This window comes from Coregonus clupeaformis, chromosome 31, assembly GCF_020615455.1.
Source record: "Coregonus clupeaformis isolate EN_2021a chromosome 31, ASM2061545v1, whole genome shotgun sequence".
NCBI classification, from domain to species: domain Eukaryota; kingdom Metazoa; phylum Chordata; class Actinopteri; order Salmoniformes; family Salmonidae; genus Coregonus; species Coregonus clupeaformis.
The window spans coordinates 24,291,054-24,309,242 of NC_059222.1; the positions used below are offsets into that span (position 1 = coordinate 24,291,054).

Sequence of the window (18,189 nt, forward strand, 5' to 3'; positions counted from 1 at the left end):
TGCTATAAAAATCAGAAAATTACAATACCCATACTGGTATCAGAACATACACCTATTGCATTGTTGGGAAGAGATGCATTGTGTAAGTTGAACTGTACAATAACATGTACACCAGACGGCTGTCTGGTAGAAGTGCCAAAGGAAAAGGTTTACCAATTGTTGATGATGACAGATGGATTCGTCTTCAGTATTCTGGATTGGAAAACTCAGTGAAGATTTTTTGAAGCAGGCTAAGATATGGGAGAAATTTAAGGGGGAAAAATATGCCAGATGCGAGGCTTCCGGAATATCCATTTCAACTCAGCTCAAGTATTTCAAGAATGCTGCCCAATCGAACTCAGGGGAATGGTTGAGTCATCAACCAAAGAAAGTTCAACTCAGCTCATGTTGCATAATTTTAGGACCACAAGGAGCAGCTATGAAGATAAACACAGACGATTATCTGGATAAAGAATTTGAGATTGACCTTGTTGGTTTCTGAAGGCTATGAGCAGAAGCAAATAGGAGACATGATGACAGAAGCAGAGAAAGCTGTTTTTGTACTGATGAAAGAGAATTTGGGGATTTGGAGGAGTGAAGATCAGCGATTTCTCAAAATAATGATTTCGGCTCAAGGACAAGGAGAGCCATAAGCTGTACGGATGACACATGAATCTATTTGCAGTGTGAAGATGGATTAAAAATCTATGAAAGAGGAGATGTTGCAACAAGTTCAAGAATGTTTGTGGTCTCAACACAGTACCGATATTGGACTTGTGAAATCAGCCCGATTGAGGTGAAAGTTGAACTTCAACCAGGAGCCAGACCTCCTTGGAAGAATCAGTATCCATTGAAAGATGAAGCAATCCAAGGGATTGAACCACAAATTGAAGGACTTTCGAAAGCAGGTGTTTTAAGGACAACAAAAAACCCTCAGAGTAACACGCCTTTGTTGCCTGTGAAGAAACCAGATGAAACTTATCGTGTGGTTCATGATTTGAGAGCAGTGAATGAGGTAGTGACTGACTTTCCAGCAGAAGTGCCAGACCCGCATACCTTGTTAGCCCAAATTCCTCCTGATGCGACACATTTTACGGTGTTAGACTTATGTGGTGCATTTTTTAGTGTTCCACTTAGTGTAGAAAGTCAGGGTTTATTTGGGTTCACATATAAGGGACAGTTCTATGAGTACAGTCGTTTGCCACAGGGGTACAAGCATAGTCCCCATATTTTCAATAAAGTACTGAAGGATGATTTGGTAGGGATAGATCAGATATTGCAAAGCACTGTCATTCAGTACGTAGATGATATAATTATCTGCTCACAGAATAAGGAAACATGTCATAGAGACTCAATTAAATTGCTACAGGTATTGGCAGAAAAGGGGCATAAGGTTTCACAGAAAAAGTTGCAATATTGCCAGGAGAAGGTTGTTTATTTGGGTCAGAAAATAACGCATGGACATAGAAACATTTCGGACAGTCAATTGGAAGCTATTCGTAAGGCTCCGAAGCCTAGAACTATCAGAGAGATGATGACATTTCTTGGTATTGCTGGTTATTCCTCAGCTTGGGTGGAGAGCTGTACTAGTTTGATGGGACCTTTGAGAGCTATGGTTAAGGATCCTGGAAGTGATCAACTCCATAGCAATCTTTCCTGGACACAGGAAGGCCATGTGGCATTTGAAACGATCAAACAGAGGTTGCAGGAGGCACCTGCACTTACACTACCAGACTACTCTAAGAACTTTTTGCTATATGTGTCTACTTCTACTGGAGGTAGATATGCATGTGCAGTTCTTTGTCAGCCGACAGGCACAGGGACGAATCCTCAGCCTATTTCCTACTACTCTACTGCCTATTCAGAAGTAGAACTAGGGCTACCACTGTGCTACAGAGCAATGGTGGGAGTATATTCAATGTATGACAAAGCATCATCTGTTACGATGGGTTACCCAGTAACAATTCTTACCCATCATAGTCTCAGAAATCTTCTGAACTATGGGAAATATACATTGACTATGCCTAGGCTCAGAGACTATCATAGGCTCTTAGAGCAGGAAGATGTCACCCTAGTGAGGTGTGATACGGTGAATCCAGCTGAGAATTTGCCAACTTCAGAGGATGGTGAGCCACATGATTGTGTCCAAGAAGCAGAGAAATACTCGAGGCTTAGATCAGATTTGAAAGCCTTTCCATTACGTGAGGCAGACCTGGAGTATTGGACTGATGGGTCTTGTTATCGTGTGGGAGATAAATTGTGTGCTGGCTATGCAGTAGTTAAAGCCCAAGGAACTGGATTTGTTGTTGAAAAGGCTGAAGTAATACCACAGCCTGCGTCTGCACAACTTGCTGAACTTGTGGGGCTAACAGAAGCATGTTTGTTAGCAGAAGGAAAGCGAGTGACGATATACACTGATTCAGCATATGCACATAGTGTATGTCATTTGTTTGGGGCAGTATGGAAAGGTCGAGGGTTTAAGAAAACGGATGGTTCTCCGATACAACATCATGCGGAAATAATGAAACTGTTGCATGCTATGATGAAGCCTAAAGAGATAGCGATAGCTAAGTGTGCAGCTCATAAAACAGATGTGTCAAAAGTCACACAAGGGAACAAAGCTGCTGATGAAGCTGCAAAAGCCGTCACAGGAGCGGACAAATTAGGAAAAGTTTTTCTGGTCACTCATGGAGTGGACTTGGAAGAAAAAATTACGCTTAAGGATGTGATCTTGATGCAGGAAGCTGCTTCTATGATCGACAAACAGCTATGGCTAGACCGAGGGGCTGTCAAAGATGCTACTGGTCTTTGGAGAAACCATGAGGGGTTGATAGTAGCGCCGCTAGACCTATTAGGTCTGATGATTTAGGAAGCTATGGGTTAGCTAATGTTGCAAGGGGGGAGGTTAGGAGAAAGATCACAAAGGAGTATGGTTTTTGGGCACCATATTTGCTTGAACAGGTTGACTATGTCATAGGCAGGTGCACAATCTGTCTGAAAAATTATGTTTGCAGGGGTGTGACTGTTATTCTTGGTTACATTCCTACACCAAGAGGTGCATAAGATGTCAAACTAAGCTAAAAGATGCTCAATCGTTTGCCAAGTTTTTGTGTAAAGAAGTCATAAGCAGGTGGGGACTTCCCGATCAAATATCCTCAAATTAGTGGGAAAGGAATTTGTGAATAAATCAGTGAAATGGTTTTTGAAAAAATTAGTGGGAAAGGAGTTTGTGGATAAATCAGTGAAATGGTTTTTGGAAAAAGTTAGGAGAAAAGTCAGACTAAAAAGTTATGAAAACTAGGATGAAGTAACTCTAGGACAGTCAGCTCAGCTTCAATGTTAGTACGAGAGAGAGAACAGTGGTGAAGGGACATTTAGAGTTCAGTGGAGAGAGAATTATGGAGAAGAAGTGTTGTTATCAGGACCAGAAGTAGAAGCTGTGCCCCCTAGTCAAAGGAAGTATAATTTGTACAACGATATGAAGTGGAAGACAGTTATGAGTTATTGCTCACTTATTTTGCGTAATGTTACATGGAAAGATCAGGGAGAATATATGTGTACTTATTTAGTGCAAGCATTAAAATTTGTTCCGGTTAAGAATTATTGGTTAAAAGGCTATGTAACTCGTAAGGTGACGCTTATGATAGAAGATTTAAAGTCTGTTGAAGCTTCCACAGTCACCAAAGGAGCAGATGGTAGTAGAGAATGATGTAGATTCATCTGAAATAGTGCAGAATACTATCATGGAGGTACAGGATGAGTTCTTTGATTTTGATGGAAGACAAGAAGATATATCTGATCAATACCGCTCGTTAGGGAAGAGAGAAACTAAATGGAAGGCATATGGATTTGATTCTTCTGTTTTGAAAATTAAAGATGGATGGGCAGGTAGGAATCTTTGGTTCCAGCAGTTAACTCATTCTATAAGATCAGTGAGGAATCTTGAGGGTCAATGTCTGCTGAGAATTCCAGCACCAGGAACATGGGGTTGAATCTTAGAGAAGGTAGCTCAACCTCTATCAAGTATGTGTAAATCTTATGCTTTATCATGGCTGTTGTATCAGCAACAATCATTAACAGATACAATAATGTTGTTGTGGAAGCATTTGTTTAGGCCTAGGTTTAAGTGTTCTTGGTTAAATGAATTACCCTATGTGAATTTGTTAGATCGGAAGGAAAATCAGTTAACAGCGATTCCTGAAGCATTGGAGGTGAAACCCGTGAGGGCTAAAAGCTGTTTTTGTTCAAATAAAACATATGATGGAAAGGGTATGTTTATGGGAATATCAGATTGTGATGATTATATGATGACTTTGGGTAAGCATGACTTCTATGTATTTACACTCCATAGAAAAATTTGTTTTGGGTTTATTGCTAAAGTTACTCAATAAGAGAAATTGTTATTTGTCATAATCCTATTCTTTTTGTTTTCGAGACTTAATTAGTCTCGAAGAGGGGAAATATGTAGTGTCTAAACAGTTTATGACTTTGTTGATGTTTGCAAATGGTGTGTTAGAGGAAGTCTGTTAGGTGGCCTCCTGGGATTGGTTTATGGGAAAACACCCATATTATGTTACATAGGGCATAGGATATAAATACCATGATTAAAACAAAGGACGGGTAGTAACAACATATTAGATCGGGTCGGTTGTTCTCCAGATGCCTGCAGAAGTCTGTAAATTGACGCTGAAATACTTTGATATAATAAACCTTTATAATCAAAGTACAGTGTCTGCGGATTCCTTGTTCTCACAGCATAATTAGCGTCATTATTTAGTTACTACAGGCCTTGCATTAAAGAACATAATTGGTTAAAGAAAACTGTGATAAATAAAAAAGTATATCAGTTTCATTTAAGGACCAAAGGATTGACAGCCGTCCCATATAGATTGCAAAATAGTTGGGAAGAGATTTTTGACGTACCGATCCCATGGCATAGTGTTTATGAACTGATACGCAAAACGACGCCGGATTCAAAACTTAGAATTGTTCAATTTAAATGGTTATATAAAATTATTGCTACCAATAGAATGTTATTTATATGGGGGATACAATCTTCCCAGCTCTGCAGATTTTGCTGCAAAGAGACAGAATCATTAGATAATTTGTTTTGGTACTGTCCATTTGTAGCTTGTTTTTGGACACAGGTCCAGGAAGGGCTAATGGATTGCAATATTTACCTGGAGCTAACCCTGCAGATAGCATTACTGGGTGATCTGAAAAGTCATAGTCAATCGATCAATACTTTTAGCAAAAATGCTATTTTCAATTTACAATCTGTAGACACAATGAGAATAGAAAGGTTCAGAACTTTTGTAAAACATCACAGTACTGTTGAAAAATATATGGCAAATAGAAATCCAATATGGATGGTGTTAAGAGATAGATGGGTGGTGTTGAATGGAGTTGAAGGATGGGTCTAATAACAACTAACAACAACTAATAACAACAAGATAACTAATAATGTAAGCATACTGTGTCCATAATAAGTATATAGGTTATAGGTTGAGAGCTTTTGTGAATGAGCACAGTTAGAAAGATATGGCATATAGAAGCAAACCGGATAGACATCGTGAAAATGATCAGAGAGGTTGAGGGTAGAGGAGGTTCAGGAGTAAAAACAAACAAAATAGAATTACTGTAAAATTGACTGTGTCCATAAAATGTATATACAGTGGGGGAAAAAAGTATTTAGTCAGCCACCAATTGTGCAAGTTCTCCCACTTAAAAAGATGAGAGAGGCCTGTAATTTTCATCATAGGTACACGTCAACTATGACAGACAAAATGAGGAAAAAAAATCCTGAAAATCACATTGTAGGATTTTTAATGAATTTATTTGCAAATTATGGTGGAAAATAAGTATTTGGTCAATAACAAAAGTTTCTCAATACTTTGTTATATACCCTTTGTTGGCAATGACACAGGTCAAATGTTTTCTGTAAGTCTTCACAAGGTTTTCACACACTGTTGCTGGTATTTTGGCCCATTCCTCCATGCAGATCTCCTCTAGAGCAGTGATGTTTTGGGGCTGTCGCTGGGCAACACGGACTTTCAACTCCCTCCAAAGATTTTCTATGGGGTTGAGATCTGGAGACTGGCTAGGCCACTCCAGGACCTTGAAATGCTTCTTACGAAGCCACTCCTTCATTACCCGGGCGGTGTGTTTGGAATCATTGTCATGCTGAAAGACCCAGCATCGTTTCATCTTCAATGCCCTTGCTGATGGAAGGAGGTTTTCACTCAAAATCTCATGATACATGGCTCCATTCATTCTTTCCTTTACACGGATCAGTCGTCCTGGTCCCTTTGCAGAAAATCAGCCCCAAAGCATGATATTTCCACCCCCATGCTTCACAGTAGGTATGGTGTTCTTTGGATGCAACTCAGCATTCTTTGTCCTCCAAACACGACGAGTTGAGTTTTTACCAAAAAGTTCTATTTTGGTTTCATCTGACCATATGACATTCTCCCAATCCTCTTCTGGATCATCCAAATGCACTCTAGCAAACTTCAGACGGGCCTGGACATGTATTGGCTTAAGCAGGGGGACACGTCTGGCACTGCAGGATTTGAGTCCCTGGCAGCGTAGTGTGTTACTGATGGTAGGCTTTGTTACTTTGGTCCCAGCTCTCTGCAGGTCATTCACTAGGTCCCCCCGTGTGGTTCTTGTGATCATTTTGACCCCACGGGGTGAGATCTTGCGTGGAGCCCCAGATCGAGGGAGATTATCAGTGGTCTTGTATGTCTTCCATTTCCTAATAATTGCTCCCACAGTTGATTTCTTCAAACCAAGCTGCTTACCTATTGCAGATTCAGTCTTCCCAGCCTGGTGCAGGTCTACAATTTTGTTTCTGGTGTCCTTTGACAGCTCTTTGGTCTTGGCCATAGTGGAGTTTGGAGTGTGACTGTTTGAGGTTGTGGACAGGTGTCTTTTATACTGATAACAAGTTCAAACAGGTGCCATTAATACAGGTAACAAGTGGAGGACAGAGGAGCCTCTTAAAGAAGAAGTTACAGGTCTGTGAGAGCCAGAAATCTTGCTTGTTTGTAGGTGACCAAATACTTATTTTCCACCATCATTTGCAAGTAAATTCATAAAAAATCCTACAATGTGATTTTCTGGATTTTTTTTCTCAATTTGTCTGTCATAGTTGACGTGTACCTATGATGAAAATTACAGGCCTCTCTCATCTTTTTAAGTGGGAGAACTTGCACAATTGGTGGCTGACTAAATACTTATTTTCCCCACTGTAGTATGTATAAGCTGGAAGTAGAGGCCTAAGCATTGTTGTTCACTAGTTTACTCCAATTAGGGAAGGGGTGGTGGGGTTGGAAAGTAATAAAGGGAAATATATCATTTTTAAAGGATATGTATATGTATGTGTATATATGTATGTACAGAAGGGAGAACAAGTATTTGATACACTGCCGATTTTGCAGGTTTTCCTACTTACAAAGCATGTAGAGGTCTGTCATTTTTATCATAGGTACACTTCAACTGTGAGAGACGGAATCTCAAAAATCCAGAAAATCACATTGTATGATTTTTAAGTAATTAATTTGCATTTTATTGCATGACATAAGTATTTGATCACCTACCAACCAGTAAGAATTCCGGCTCTCACAGACCTGTTAGTTTTTCTTTAAGAAGCCCTCCTGTTCTCCACTCATTACTCGTATTAACTGCACCTGTTTGAACTTGTTACCTGTATAAAAGACACCTGTCCACACACTCAATCAAACAGACTCCAACCTCTCCACAATGGCCAAGACCAGAGAGCTGTGTAAGGACATCAGGGATAAAATTGTAGACCTGCACAAGGCTGGGATGAGCTACAGGACAATAGGCAAGCAGCTTGGTGAGAAGGCAACAACTGTTGGCGCAATTATTAGAAAATGGAAGAAGTTCAAGATGACGGTCAATCACCCTCGGTCTGGGGCTCCATGCAAGATCTCACCTCGTGGGGCATCAATGATCATGAGGAAGGTGAGGGATCAGCCCAGAACTACACGGCAGGACCTGGTCAATGACCTGAAGAGAGCTGGGACCACGGTCTCAAAGAAAACCATTAGTAACACACTACGCCGTCATGGATTAAAATCCTGCAGCTCACGCAAGGTCCCCCTGCTCAAGCCAGCGCATGTCCAGGCCCGTCTGAAGTTTGCCAATGACCATCTGGATGATCCAGAGGAGGAATGGGAGAAGGTCATGTGGTCTGATGAGACAAAAATAGAGCTTTTTGGTCTAAACTCCACTCGCCGTGTTTGGAGGAAGAAGAAGGATGAGTACAACCCCAAGAACACCATCCCAACCGTGAAGCATGGAGGTGGAAACATCATTCTTTGGGGATGCTTTTCTGCAAAGGGGACAGGACGACTGCACCATATTGAGGGGAGGATGGATGGGGCCATGTATCGCGAGATCTTGGCCAACAACCTCCTTCCCTCAGTAAGAATTGAAGATGGGTTGTGGCTGGGTCTTCCAGCATGACAACGACCCGAAACACACAGCCAGGGCAACTAAAGAGTGGACTCCGTAAGAAGCATCTCAAGGTCCTGGAGTGGCCTAGCCAGTCTCCAGACCTGAACCCAATAGAAAATCTTTGGAGGGAGCTGAATGTCCGTATTGCCCAGCGACAGCCCCAAAACCTGAAGGATCTGGAGAAGGTACGTATGGAGGAGTGGGCCAAAATCCCTGCTGCAGTGTGTGCAAACCTGGTCAAGACCTACAGGAAACGTATGATCTCTGTAATTGCAAACAAAGGTTTCTGTACCAAATATTAAGTTATGCTTTTCTGATGTATCAAATACTTATGTCATTCAATAAAATGCAAATTAATTACTTAAAAATCATACAATGTGATTTTCTGGATTTTTGTTTTAGATTCCATCTCTCACAGTTGAAGTGTACCTATGATAAAAATTACATACATGCTTTGTAAGTAGGAAAACCTGCAAAATCGGCAGTGTATCAAATACTTGTTCTCCCCACTGTATGTATATATGTATGTATGCATGTATGTATATATATATATATATATATATTTGCGAGAGAAAAAAACATATGGGGGATTGGAAATGATGCAGACAATTACATTGATGGAAGTTACAATCTATCTGCAATATTAAAGCTGATCTACGCCCTAAAATTTTTTAATTAATAATAATAATAATTTCATATATATATATCTAAATAATAAATACAAACCAAATCGTGACTACAACTTTTACCACACTGTGTTGTTACTTCAAATCAAATCAAATCAAATTTCATTTGTCACATGCGCCGAATACAACAGGTCTAGACCTTAAAGTGAAATACTTACTTACAAGCCCTTAACCAACAAAGCAGTTTCAAGAAAAATAAGTGTTAAGTAAAAAATAGATAACTAAAAAATTAAAATTAAAAAGAATTAAAGAGCAGCAGTAAAATAACAGTAAATAACAGTAAAATAACAGTACTTTGGTGACCTTTTAAGCAGACGCAGGTTGAGGTGGCAATGCAGATCTCTTCCCACAAACCCGGCTCCGGTGTGACCGCTATCTCCTCCTGTAGCGCAGCTTGGTATGCCGAGAGCACGGAGGCGTTGCTGAGAGTCCTCACCGCTGTGGCACCCAACTTGTAGACCTTTTCTGTCGCGGATGACTGGAAGGTCTCATACTTGGTCGGTAGGGTGGGGCCAATCGAGGTCATGGAGGACTTCTGTCTGGGGTGTAGATGGGAAGCCACCCGGGGTTTGATGGGGGACATGTGGGCAAGCCCTTCAATGTCAACACAGTCCAACACTAACCCACTTTGGACAGGGTTCTTGCAGGAAAAAGGTGTACTCCAGGTGCAGGTAACCTCCTCCAGGCATTCTGGGAAGACTGGAAGGAATTGCCTGGCTGCCTGTTTGGCTTTGGGTAGCCTCTTACCCTCGTAGTGAGACGTGGTGGTCTCTCCTACTGCGTTGGGCCAGGGAATCACCAGTTTGTCCACTGCGGGTTTGCACGCGTCCTGCAGGTCCACACCGAGAGCTGGTGGGGATGGTGCCCCGTCTGGTTCTCCGGTTTCAGATTCCCCGGCAGGAGGCTTGGAAGCCTGGCCTGAGGGGATGAAGGAGTCATCATCTCCGTCCGATGATTCAGAAAGGAAGCTGTTTGACAGCCCGTTGGAGTCATTGTCGTCTCCAATCAGGATGCCCGGCATGACAGCCACAAGGTTGTTGCTGGTTTCCTCCAACAGTGGGGCAATGGCGTCGAGCTGGTTGCCCCAGCTAGTGCTAGCCATTGCTCTGGGATTCCCCGTGGGGATATCCATCGACTCTAGTGAGCCATCGGGATGTCAACCCCCATGTTAGGGTCCTGTTGACTCAGGCTAGCTTGGTGTGCTAGCCTGTGACGGAGACTCTTCACCGTTAAGGGGTCACAGTGTGGACAGAAGCCAGGGGAGGCTAACACTTCCTAGGCATGTTGCAGACCAAGGCAAGCAGGACACACCGAGTGTGTGTCCCTCGCCGATATCTCTTTTCCACAGGAGCAGATTCGCGCCAGGAGCTTCTCATCATTTGGAGTGGGAGATGCTTTTGTTGCCATAGCTGGGATGCTATGTATTTAGCCGTCAGAAAAACTACCATGGTAGGCTAGTCAGGTAGCTAGCAATTAGTGGGTTATCTCCGGCGGTGGCACTCGGTGTGATGGCCGGATACAAAAAAAAAGCAAAACCACAACATTTTGAAGCTAACTAGTGTGGTGGCTAGCTTACTAATGACTAGTCACTGGCCATGTCCGAATACCCATATTTGCGTCCTAAATAGTAGTCTGTTTGAGTATGCGAAAAAATTAAGTTCAATAGTATGTGAGATTTTGAAAAATGTAAGTTTAAATGCTTTTCATCTAGTAGAATTCGCTATACACTATTTGGGAATTTCACAGCCACAATCCATTGGAAGAGGGCTGCGAGTTTTGATAGCTAGATCTATTCAAGTAAACAACAAAACTTGGAAGATGGGGAAGCTGCTGCGGTGGTGTTCAAAAGTAAGTAGTTTTTGTTCTCCTTCAAATTATGAATTTTTAATCATACATCTTTGAAAACAGATTTGCAGCCTACTGCCTGCCGTGCCTTTAGCTACGTGCTTTAGTTGGACTAGAAGTTATAACTATTCAAAGAGTAACTTCAGCTACATGGTTACTTGTGGTTGAGCGACAACTTCATATTTAATGTCAGCCTAGTTAGCTAGCTAGCACATAGGGGTGTAATCATTACTCCAAACAGTTGCAAAACAATCTGTTTTCTAGTGTTTCTATTGGACAGATTCAGGTAGGTCCCTCCCTGTTTGCTGTCCAATAGAAACGCTCGTTTTCGTTGCAATATGGAACATTTTGCAACTGTTTGGAGTGATGATTACACCCCTGTTATGGTGAATGTAATGGTAAGCTGCACTCATTACTGTTTCACCTTGGCACTCCAATTTGATCAAATATGTGGCAGTCTAGCTACAGAACGTTCACACAACTCTACTTTGCTCTTGTTTTGGTTAATGTTGTACTTCATCTTATGTCTTTTCAGGATCTATGTGAAGGACTGTGAGCTGGAGGGGCAGTTGTCACCTGAAAATACACTGCATCTGTGGGCCCCTCTCGCTCCCAGAAGGGTCCAGATGTGGAGGTGGGAGAAGGAGGTGACTGCCAGGGAGGCAAGCCTTATGGCCATTTTAGAGGCCATGATGAAGATGAAGTTTTATATCATTTGTATGTATTTCATTTATAGCTATTCATTTTTATTCATTTTCTACTGTTTATGGTGAAGTCCTTTTCTATAATCCAAAGTGGATTTCTGTTTTCTCATTAAAAAGTGTTTATACCGGTACATCTACTGTTGGTGTGTTTTACTTTCAACATTCAAAAATGCATTCACACATCTGAACTATCTTGTTGTAGGTGCATGGTAACCACTAGGTACGTTGAAAAAAGCCAGAAAGCTCACCACACACAGTTCAGAGTAGTAGCCAGTCATCCTCATTACGAGCCCTCTGACTCAGCACTGCATTCCTCTACTGCATCTCCCATTCCTCTCAAGCTTCAGGTGACTCTGGGAACCAGCCTGAGTCGTGTAGCCACTGGACTTCTTGGGTGATGCCTCAGCAGCTCTGGGCGCCAGAAAGCTCACCACACACAGTTCAGAGTAGTAGCCAGTCATCCTCATTACGAGCCCTCTGACTCAGCACTGCATTCCTCTACTGCATCTCCCATTCCTCTCAAGCTTCAGGTGACTCTTCAATTGATACATGCGTAGACCTACGGTGTATCTGAGGGGGGTTCATATGTGAAGCCGACACTGATAGTGTGGTCAAGACAACTCTGAAAAAACATGTGGAACTCTGAAAAAACATGCTTCAACTGGGTAAAATCATTTTGAACGGTCATCCAACTCGGAATTACAAGTCAGAAACTCGTGCATATTCCTAGAGCTCCGACTTCTCCTACCTAAAGATCATGACGTCACGATTTTTTCCCAGTCTGAGCTTGTTTTGTTTCCAAATTCCCAGTTGTCTTGAACGCACCAAAAGTCATACATTTTGGCCGTGGCATACTACATACTTTTTTACTAAACATACGTGCTAAATAGTACGCAGTACGTAGTACGATTAGTACACAGTATGCAGTTTAAGCAAATGTTGGACATGGCCACTGTTTGGATACAACTAACTTGGTCGTGAAACAAGTTAGCCGTGTTACAGCTGCACCCGTTCCTCCCTCGAAAAATCTTCCTCTAACTACGGTGAAGGAAAAGGAAAATTGCCACCACTCCAGAGAATAATGCCCGGTGAGTGAGTTGTAGGCTCACGTCTGTGGACAGTTTAGCTAATTCCGGAAAAGGCTGTCGTGTCGAGGTAAGTTTTCTGATGAAAAGCAAGAAGTGTTTAAATGACTTGGAGACGCTGTCTTGGAACTTTTACAGGGTAGGAGGGACGCCCCTACCCGACGCACACGTCTCAACGTCTGGCGTAGTGTAATAAAGGCTTCTGATGAATACGCTGGGAGTGTACCCCATAAGTGAAAAACCTAAACAAATACTTGAAAGAGAACTAGGCTACAGAGAGGAACAAAACAAGGAGAACAGAGAGGTGAAAAAGTGAAGAACGAAAATATACATAATAGGAGATCCTTATTTTCCTTTGCTGCCCGTTATGTACAGTGCCTTTGGAAAGTATTCAGACCCCTTTACTTTTTCCACATTTTGTTACGTTACAGTCTTATTCTAAAATGAATTAAATAAATACAAATCCTCTACACACAATACCCCATAATTGACAAAGCAAAAACAGGTTTTTAGAACAGAAGCTCAGGTGCATCCTGTTTCCATTGATCATCCTTGAGATGTTTCTACAACTTGATTGGAGTCCACCTGTGGTAAATTCAATTGATTGGACATGATTTGGAACGGCACATACCTGTCTATATAAGGTCCCACAGTTGACAGTGCATGTCAGAGCAAAAACCAAGCCATGAGGTTGATGGGAAAACCTTCCAGAAGAACAACCATCTCTGCAGCACTCCACCAATCAGGCCTTTATGGTAGAGTGGCCAGACGGAAGCCACTCCTCAGTAAAAGGCACATGACAGCCTGCTTGGAATTTGCCAAAAGGCACCTAAAGACTCTCAGACCATGAGAAACAAGATTCTCTGGTCTGATGAAACCAAGATTGAACTTTTTGGCCTGAATGCCAAGCGTCACGTCTGGAGGAAACCTGGCACCAGTATGGTGGTGGCAGCATCATGCTGTAGGGATGTTTTTCAGCGGCAGGAACTGGGAGACTAGTCAGGATCGAGGGAAAGATGAACGGAGCAAAATACAGAGAGATCCTTGATGAAAACCTGCTCCAGAGTGCTCAGGGCCTCAGACTGGGGCGAAGGTTCACCTTCCAACAGGACAATGGCCCTAAGCACACAGCCATGACAATGCAGGAGTGGCTTCGGGACAAGTCTCAATGTCCTTGAGTGGCCCAGCCAGAGCCCGATCGAACATCTCTGGAGAGACCTGAAAATAGCTGTGCAGCAACACTCCCCATCCTACCTGACAGAGCTTGATAGGATCTGCAGAGAAGAATGGAAGAAACTCCCTAAATACAGATGTGCCAAGCTTGTAGCGTCATACCCAAGAAGACTCGATGCTGTAATCGCTGCCAAAGGTGCTTCAACAAAGTACTGAGTAAATAGTCTGAATACTTATGTAAATGTGATATTTTAGTTTTCTAAAAAACAGTTTTTGCTTTGTCATTATGGGGTATTGTGTGTAGATTGATGAGGGGAAAAAACGATTTAATCAATTTTAGAATAAGGCTGTAACACACAAGTCAAGTGGTCTGAATACTTTCACCTCATGCACACCAAGTGCTTGTTTTCACTAACGGTAAATGACAGAGGCATTGATCATTAGTTTAACACAATGGATGACCTCGACCTTGACTTAACAACGTGCAGCTCAACTCGTGGGGGGCAAAGTTGTTTATTGGTATGGTGTACGTATGTAGGCTACTGTTAGTGTGGTGAGGTAAATGTGACTGAAACTGTAAAGTACAGCATGGTACAGACAGTGTAATACGGTACTGACCTGATGAGTGGGACATTGTCCAGGGTACAGCACAGCACAGGACCCCTCTGTAGAGACAGCTTCTCCTCACACGACTGATTATACAGCCTGGATGGAAAAACAACATAGACATTTACTTTACACTTTTGCTGTCAAATGGATCACACTTTAACTTCTCTGATGGAATTGCATTACTTTACCACTTCAGATGTCATGGATATTTGAGCCATTTTCCCATTACTACGTCAAGGGAAATATAGTATTATTTCTAACAAGGATATCTACATATATTTCAGGATGTTGTGTACCCCTGGAAATAATCAGAATTCATGTCAACATAACAGTTTTGAAAACATAGCTTGTCCAAAAAAAAGTGGTCTCTTGGCACAACTTACCCCAGGTGTGGGGTAAATTGAGCATAGGGACAGGGTAAGTTGAGCCGCCTTGGGGTAAGTGGGTAGGGGTGTCTTGTGACAGTGGGTGATGGTGCTGGTAGGACTAAGTTTAAATCATGGAATGGGGGTGTAGTATATTGTATATCTTAAATGTCTGCACTCAGTTTATTAGGTACACCCACATAGTACTGAGTCGGACCCCCCTTTGCCTCCAGAACAGCCTGAATTCTTTGGGGCATGGAAACGTTGCTCAATTGCTATCAAGGGACCTAACATATGCCAGGAAAACATTCCCCACACCATTACACCACCGCCACCCGCCTGTACTGTTGACACCAGGCAGGATGGGGCCATGGACTCATGCTGCTTATGCCAAATCCTGACTCTGCCATCCGAATGAGGCAACAGGAACCGGGATTCGTCGGACCAGGCAATGTTTTTCCACCACTCAGTTGTCCAGTGTTGGTAATCGCATGCCCACTGGAGCTGCTTCTTCTTGTTTTTAGCTGATAGGAGTAGAACCCAGTATGGTCGCCTGCTGCAATAGCCCATCCGTGACAAGGACCGACGAGTTGTGCGTTCCGAGATGCCGTTCTGCACACCACTGTTGTACTGTGTCGTTATTTGCCTATTTGTGGCCCGCCTGTTCGCTTGCACGATTCTTGACATTCTCCTTCGACCTCTCATCAACACGCTGTTTTCGCCCACAGGACAGTCGGTGACTGGATGTTTTTTGTTTGTCGTACCATTCTCGGTAAACCCTAGACACTGTCGTGCGTGAAAAGCCTAGGAGGCTGGCCGTTTCTGAGATACTGTATCCGGCGTGCCTGGCACTGACGATCATACCACACTATAAGTCGCTTAGGTCACTTGTTTTTCCCATTCTAACGTTCAATCGAACAGTTACTGAATGCCTCGATGCCTGTCTGCCTGCTTTATATAGCAAGCCACAGCCACGTGACTTACTGTCTGTAGGAGCGAACCATTTTTGTGAACGGGGTACCTAATAAACTGTAGATCTCTCTGTTCAATACAACTTACCTTTCCATTTCTTGGCCAGTTGTCAGGGACAGGGATGTTGTTTTGATGTGCCAATTCATAGGCAAGTTCTCTGCATTTGAGGCTACTAAGCCCATGAAACTGGTCTGCGAGATTCTTGATATGTTTAGCAAACTCAGTCTCCATGTCATCAGATAAAACCATCTGTGCCTCTGCTACTCTATCATAGACTCTTTTTCGCACAGGTACATGTTCGTTGTATTTTACGTTGTTGTACCTCTTCAGTGTCATTCAGTCTATTCTTTCACCCCTTGTTGCTGCTAGAATGGACTTATTCCCTTCTCTCATCCTTGGTTGCTCTCTCAGGAACCTCAAGGGAGGCTAGACCCATGCTTGTTTTACGTATGTATACATGCGGCATGATGATGTCTGCTCTGTAATAATAAAAATGCACGATCTTGAGTTCATATGCATAACACATTGCAAAAATACTATTCATATTATGGATAAAACTGACAAAATGTAATCATAATTTGCATGGGGTATGGTGGCCATTAGCTCAACTTACCCCATGGCCATTGACTCAACTTACCCCAAGGCAACCCATACAGCTACGAGGATGCACTTTCATGCTAGGTTTAGGACCTCATATTGTAGCTTATAGACACCCCCAACTGATGTATAAAACAATCCTAAAACAATCTACTTTAGTTTGGATACAAGCATCAAAATCAAATCAAATCAAATGTTATTGGTCACATACACATACAGTGGAGAGAACAAGTTTTTGATACACTGCCGATTTTGCAGGTTTTCTTACTTACAAAGCATGTAGAGGTCTGTAATTTTTATCATAGGTACACTTCAACTGTGAGAGATGGAATCTAAAACAAAAATCCAGAAAATCACATTGTATGATTTTTAAGTAATTAATTTGCATTTTATTGCATGACATAAGTATTTGATACATCAGAAAAGCAGAACTTAATATTTGGTACAGAAACCTTTGTTTGCAATTACAGAGATCATAAGTTTCCTGTAGGTCTTGACCATGTTTGCACACACTGCAGCAGGGATTTTGGCCCACTCCTCCATACAGACCTTCTCCAGATCCTTCAGATTTCGGGGCTGTCGCTGGGCAATACGGACTTTCAGCTCCCTCCAAAGATTTTCTATTGGGTTCAGGTCTGTAGACTGGCTAGGCCACTCCAGGACCTTGAGATGCTTCTTACGGAGCCACTCCTTAGTTGCCCTGGCTGTGTGTTTCGGGTCGTTGTCATGCTGGAAGACCGTCACGACCCAATCTTTCAATGCTCTTACTGAGGGAAGGAGGTTGTTGGCCAAGATCTCGCGATACATGGCCCCATCCAGCCTCCCCTCAATACGGTGCAGTCGTCCTGTCCCCTTTGCAGAAAAACATCCCCAAAGAATGATGTTTCCACCTCCATGCTTCCCGGTTGGGATGGTGTTCTTGGGGTTGTACTCATCCTTCTTCTTCCTCCAAACACGGCGAGTGGAGTTTAGACCAAAAAGCTCTATTTTTGTCTTATCAGACCACATGACCTTCTCCCATTCCTCCTCTGGATCATCCAGATGGTCATTGGCAAACTTCAGATGGGCCTGGACATGCGCTGGCTTGAGCAGGGGGACCTTGCGTGCGCTGCAGGATTTTAATTCATGACGGCGTAGTGTGTTACTAATGGTTTTCTTTGAGACTGTGGTCCGAGCTCTCTTCAGGTCATTGACCAGGTCCTGCCGTGTAGTTCTGGGCTGATCCCTCACCTTCCTCATGATCATTGATGCCCCACGAGGTGAGATCTTGCATGGAGCCCCAGTCCGAGGGTGATTGAACGTCATCTTGAACTTCTTCCATTTTCTAATAATTGCCTTCTCACCAAGCTGCTTGCCTATTGTCCTGTAGCCCATCCCAGCCTTGTGCAGGTCTACAATTTGATCCCTGATGTCCTTACACAGCTCTCTGGTCTTGGCCATTGTGGAGAGGTTGGAGTCTGTTTGATTGAGTGTGTGGACAGGTGTCTTTTATACAGGTAACAAGTTCAAACAGGTGCAGTTAATACAGGTAATGAGTGGAGAACAGGAGGGCTTCTTAAAGAAAAACTAACAGGTCTGTGAGAGCTGGAATTCTTACTGGTTGGTAGGTGATCATATACTTATGTCATGCAATAAAATGCAAATTAATTACTTAAAAATCATACAATGTGATTTTCTGGATTTTTCTTTT

General features: G+C 42.6%; 1 protein-coding gene across 1 annotated transcript in view; it reads right to left on the minus strand.

The window, feature by feature from the left end:
- Positions 1 to 18,189, minus strand: part of LOC121547953 (transmembrane protein 150A-like) — a 52,747-nt gene that overhangs the window by 26,839 nt on the left and 7,719 nt on the right. The window contains exon 4 of the mRNA XM_041859354.2: positions 14,575 to 14,661. Coding sequence (XP_041715288.1) covers positions 14,575 to 14,661 — 87 coding nt within the window. The remainder of the gene's footprint in view (positions 1 to 14,574; positions 14,662 to 18,189) is intronic.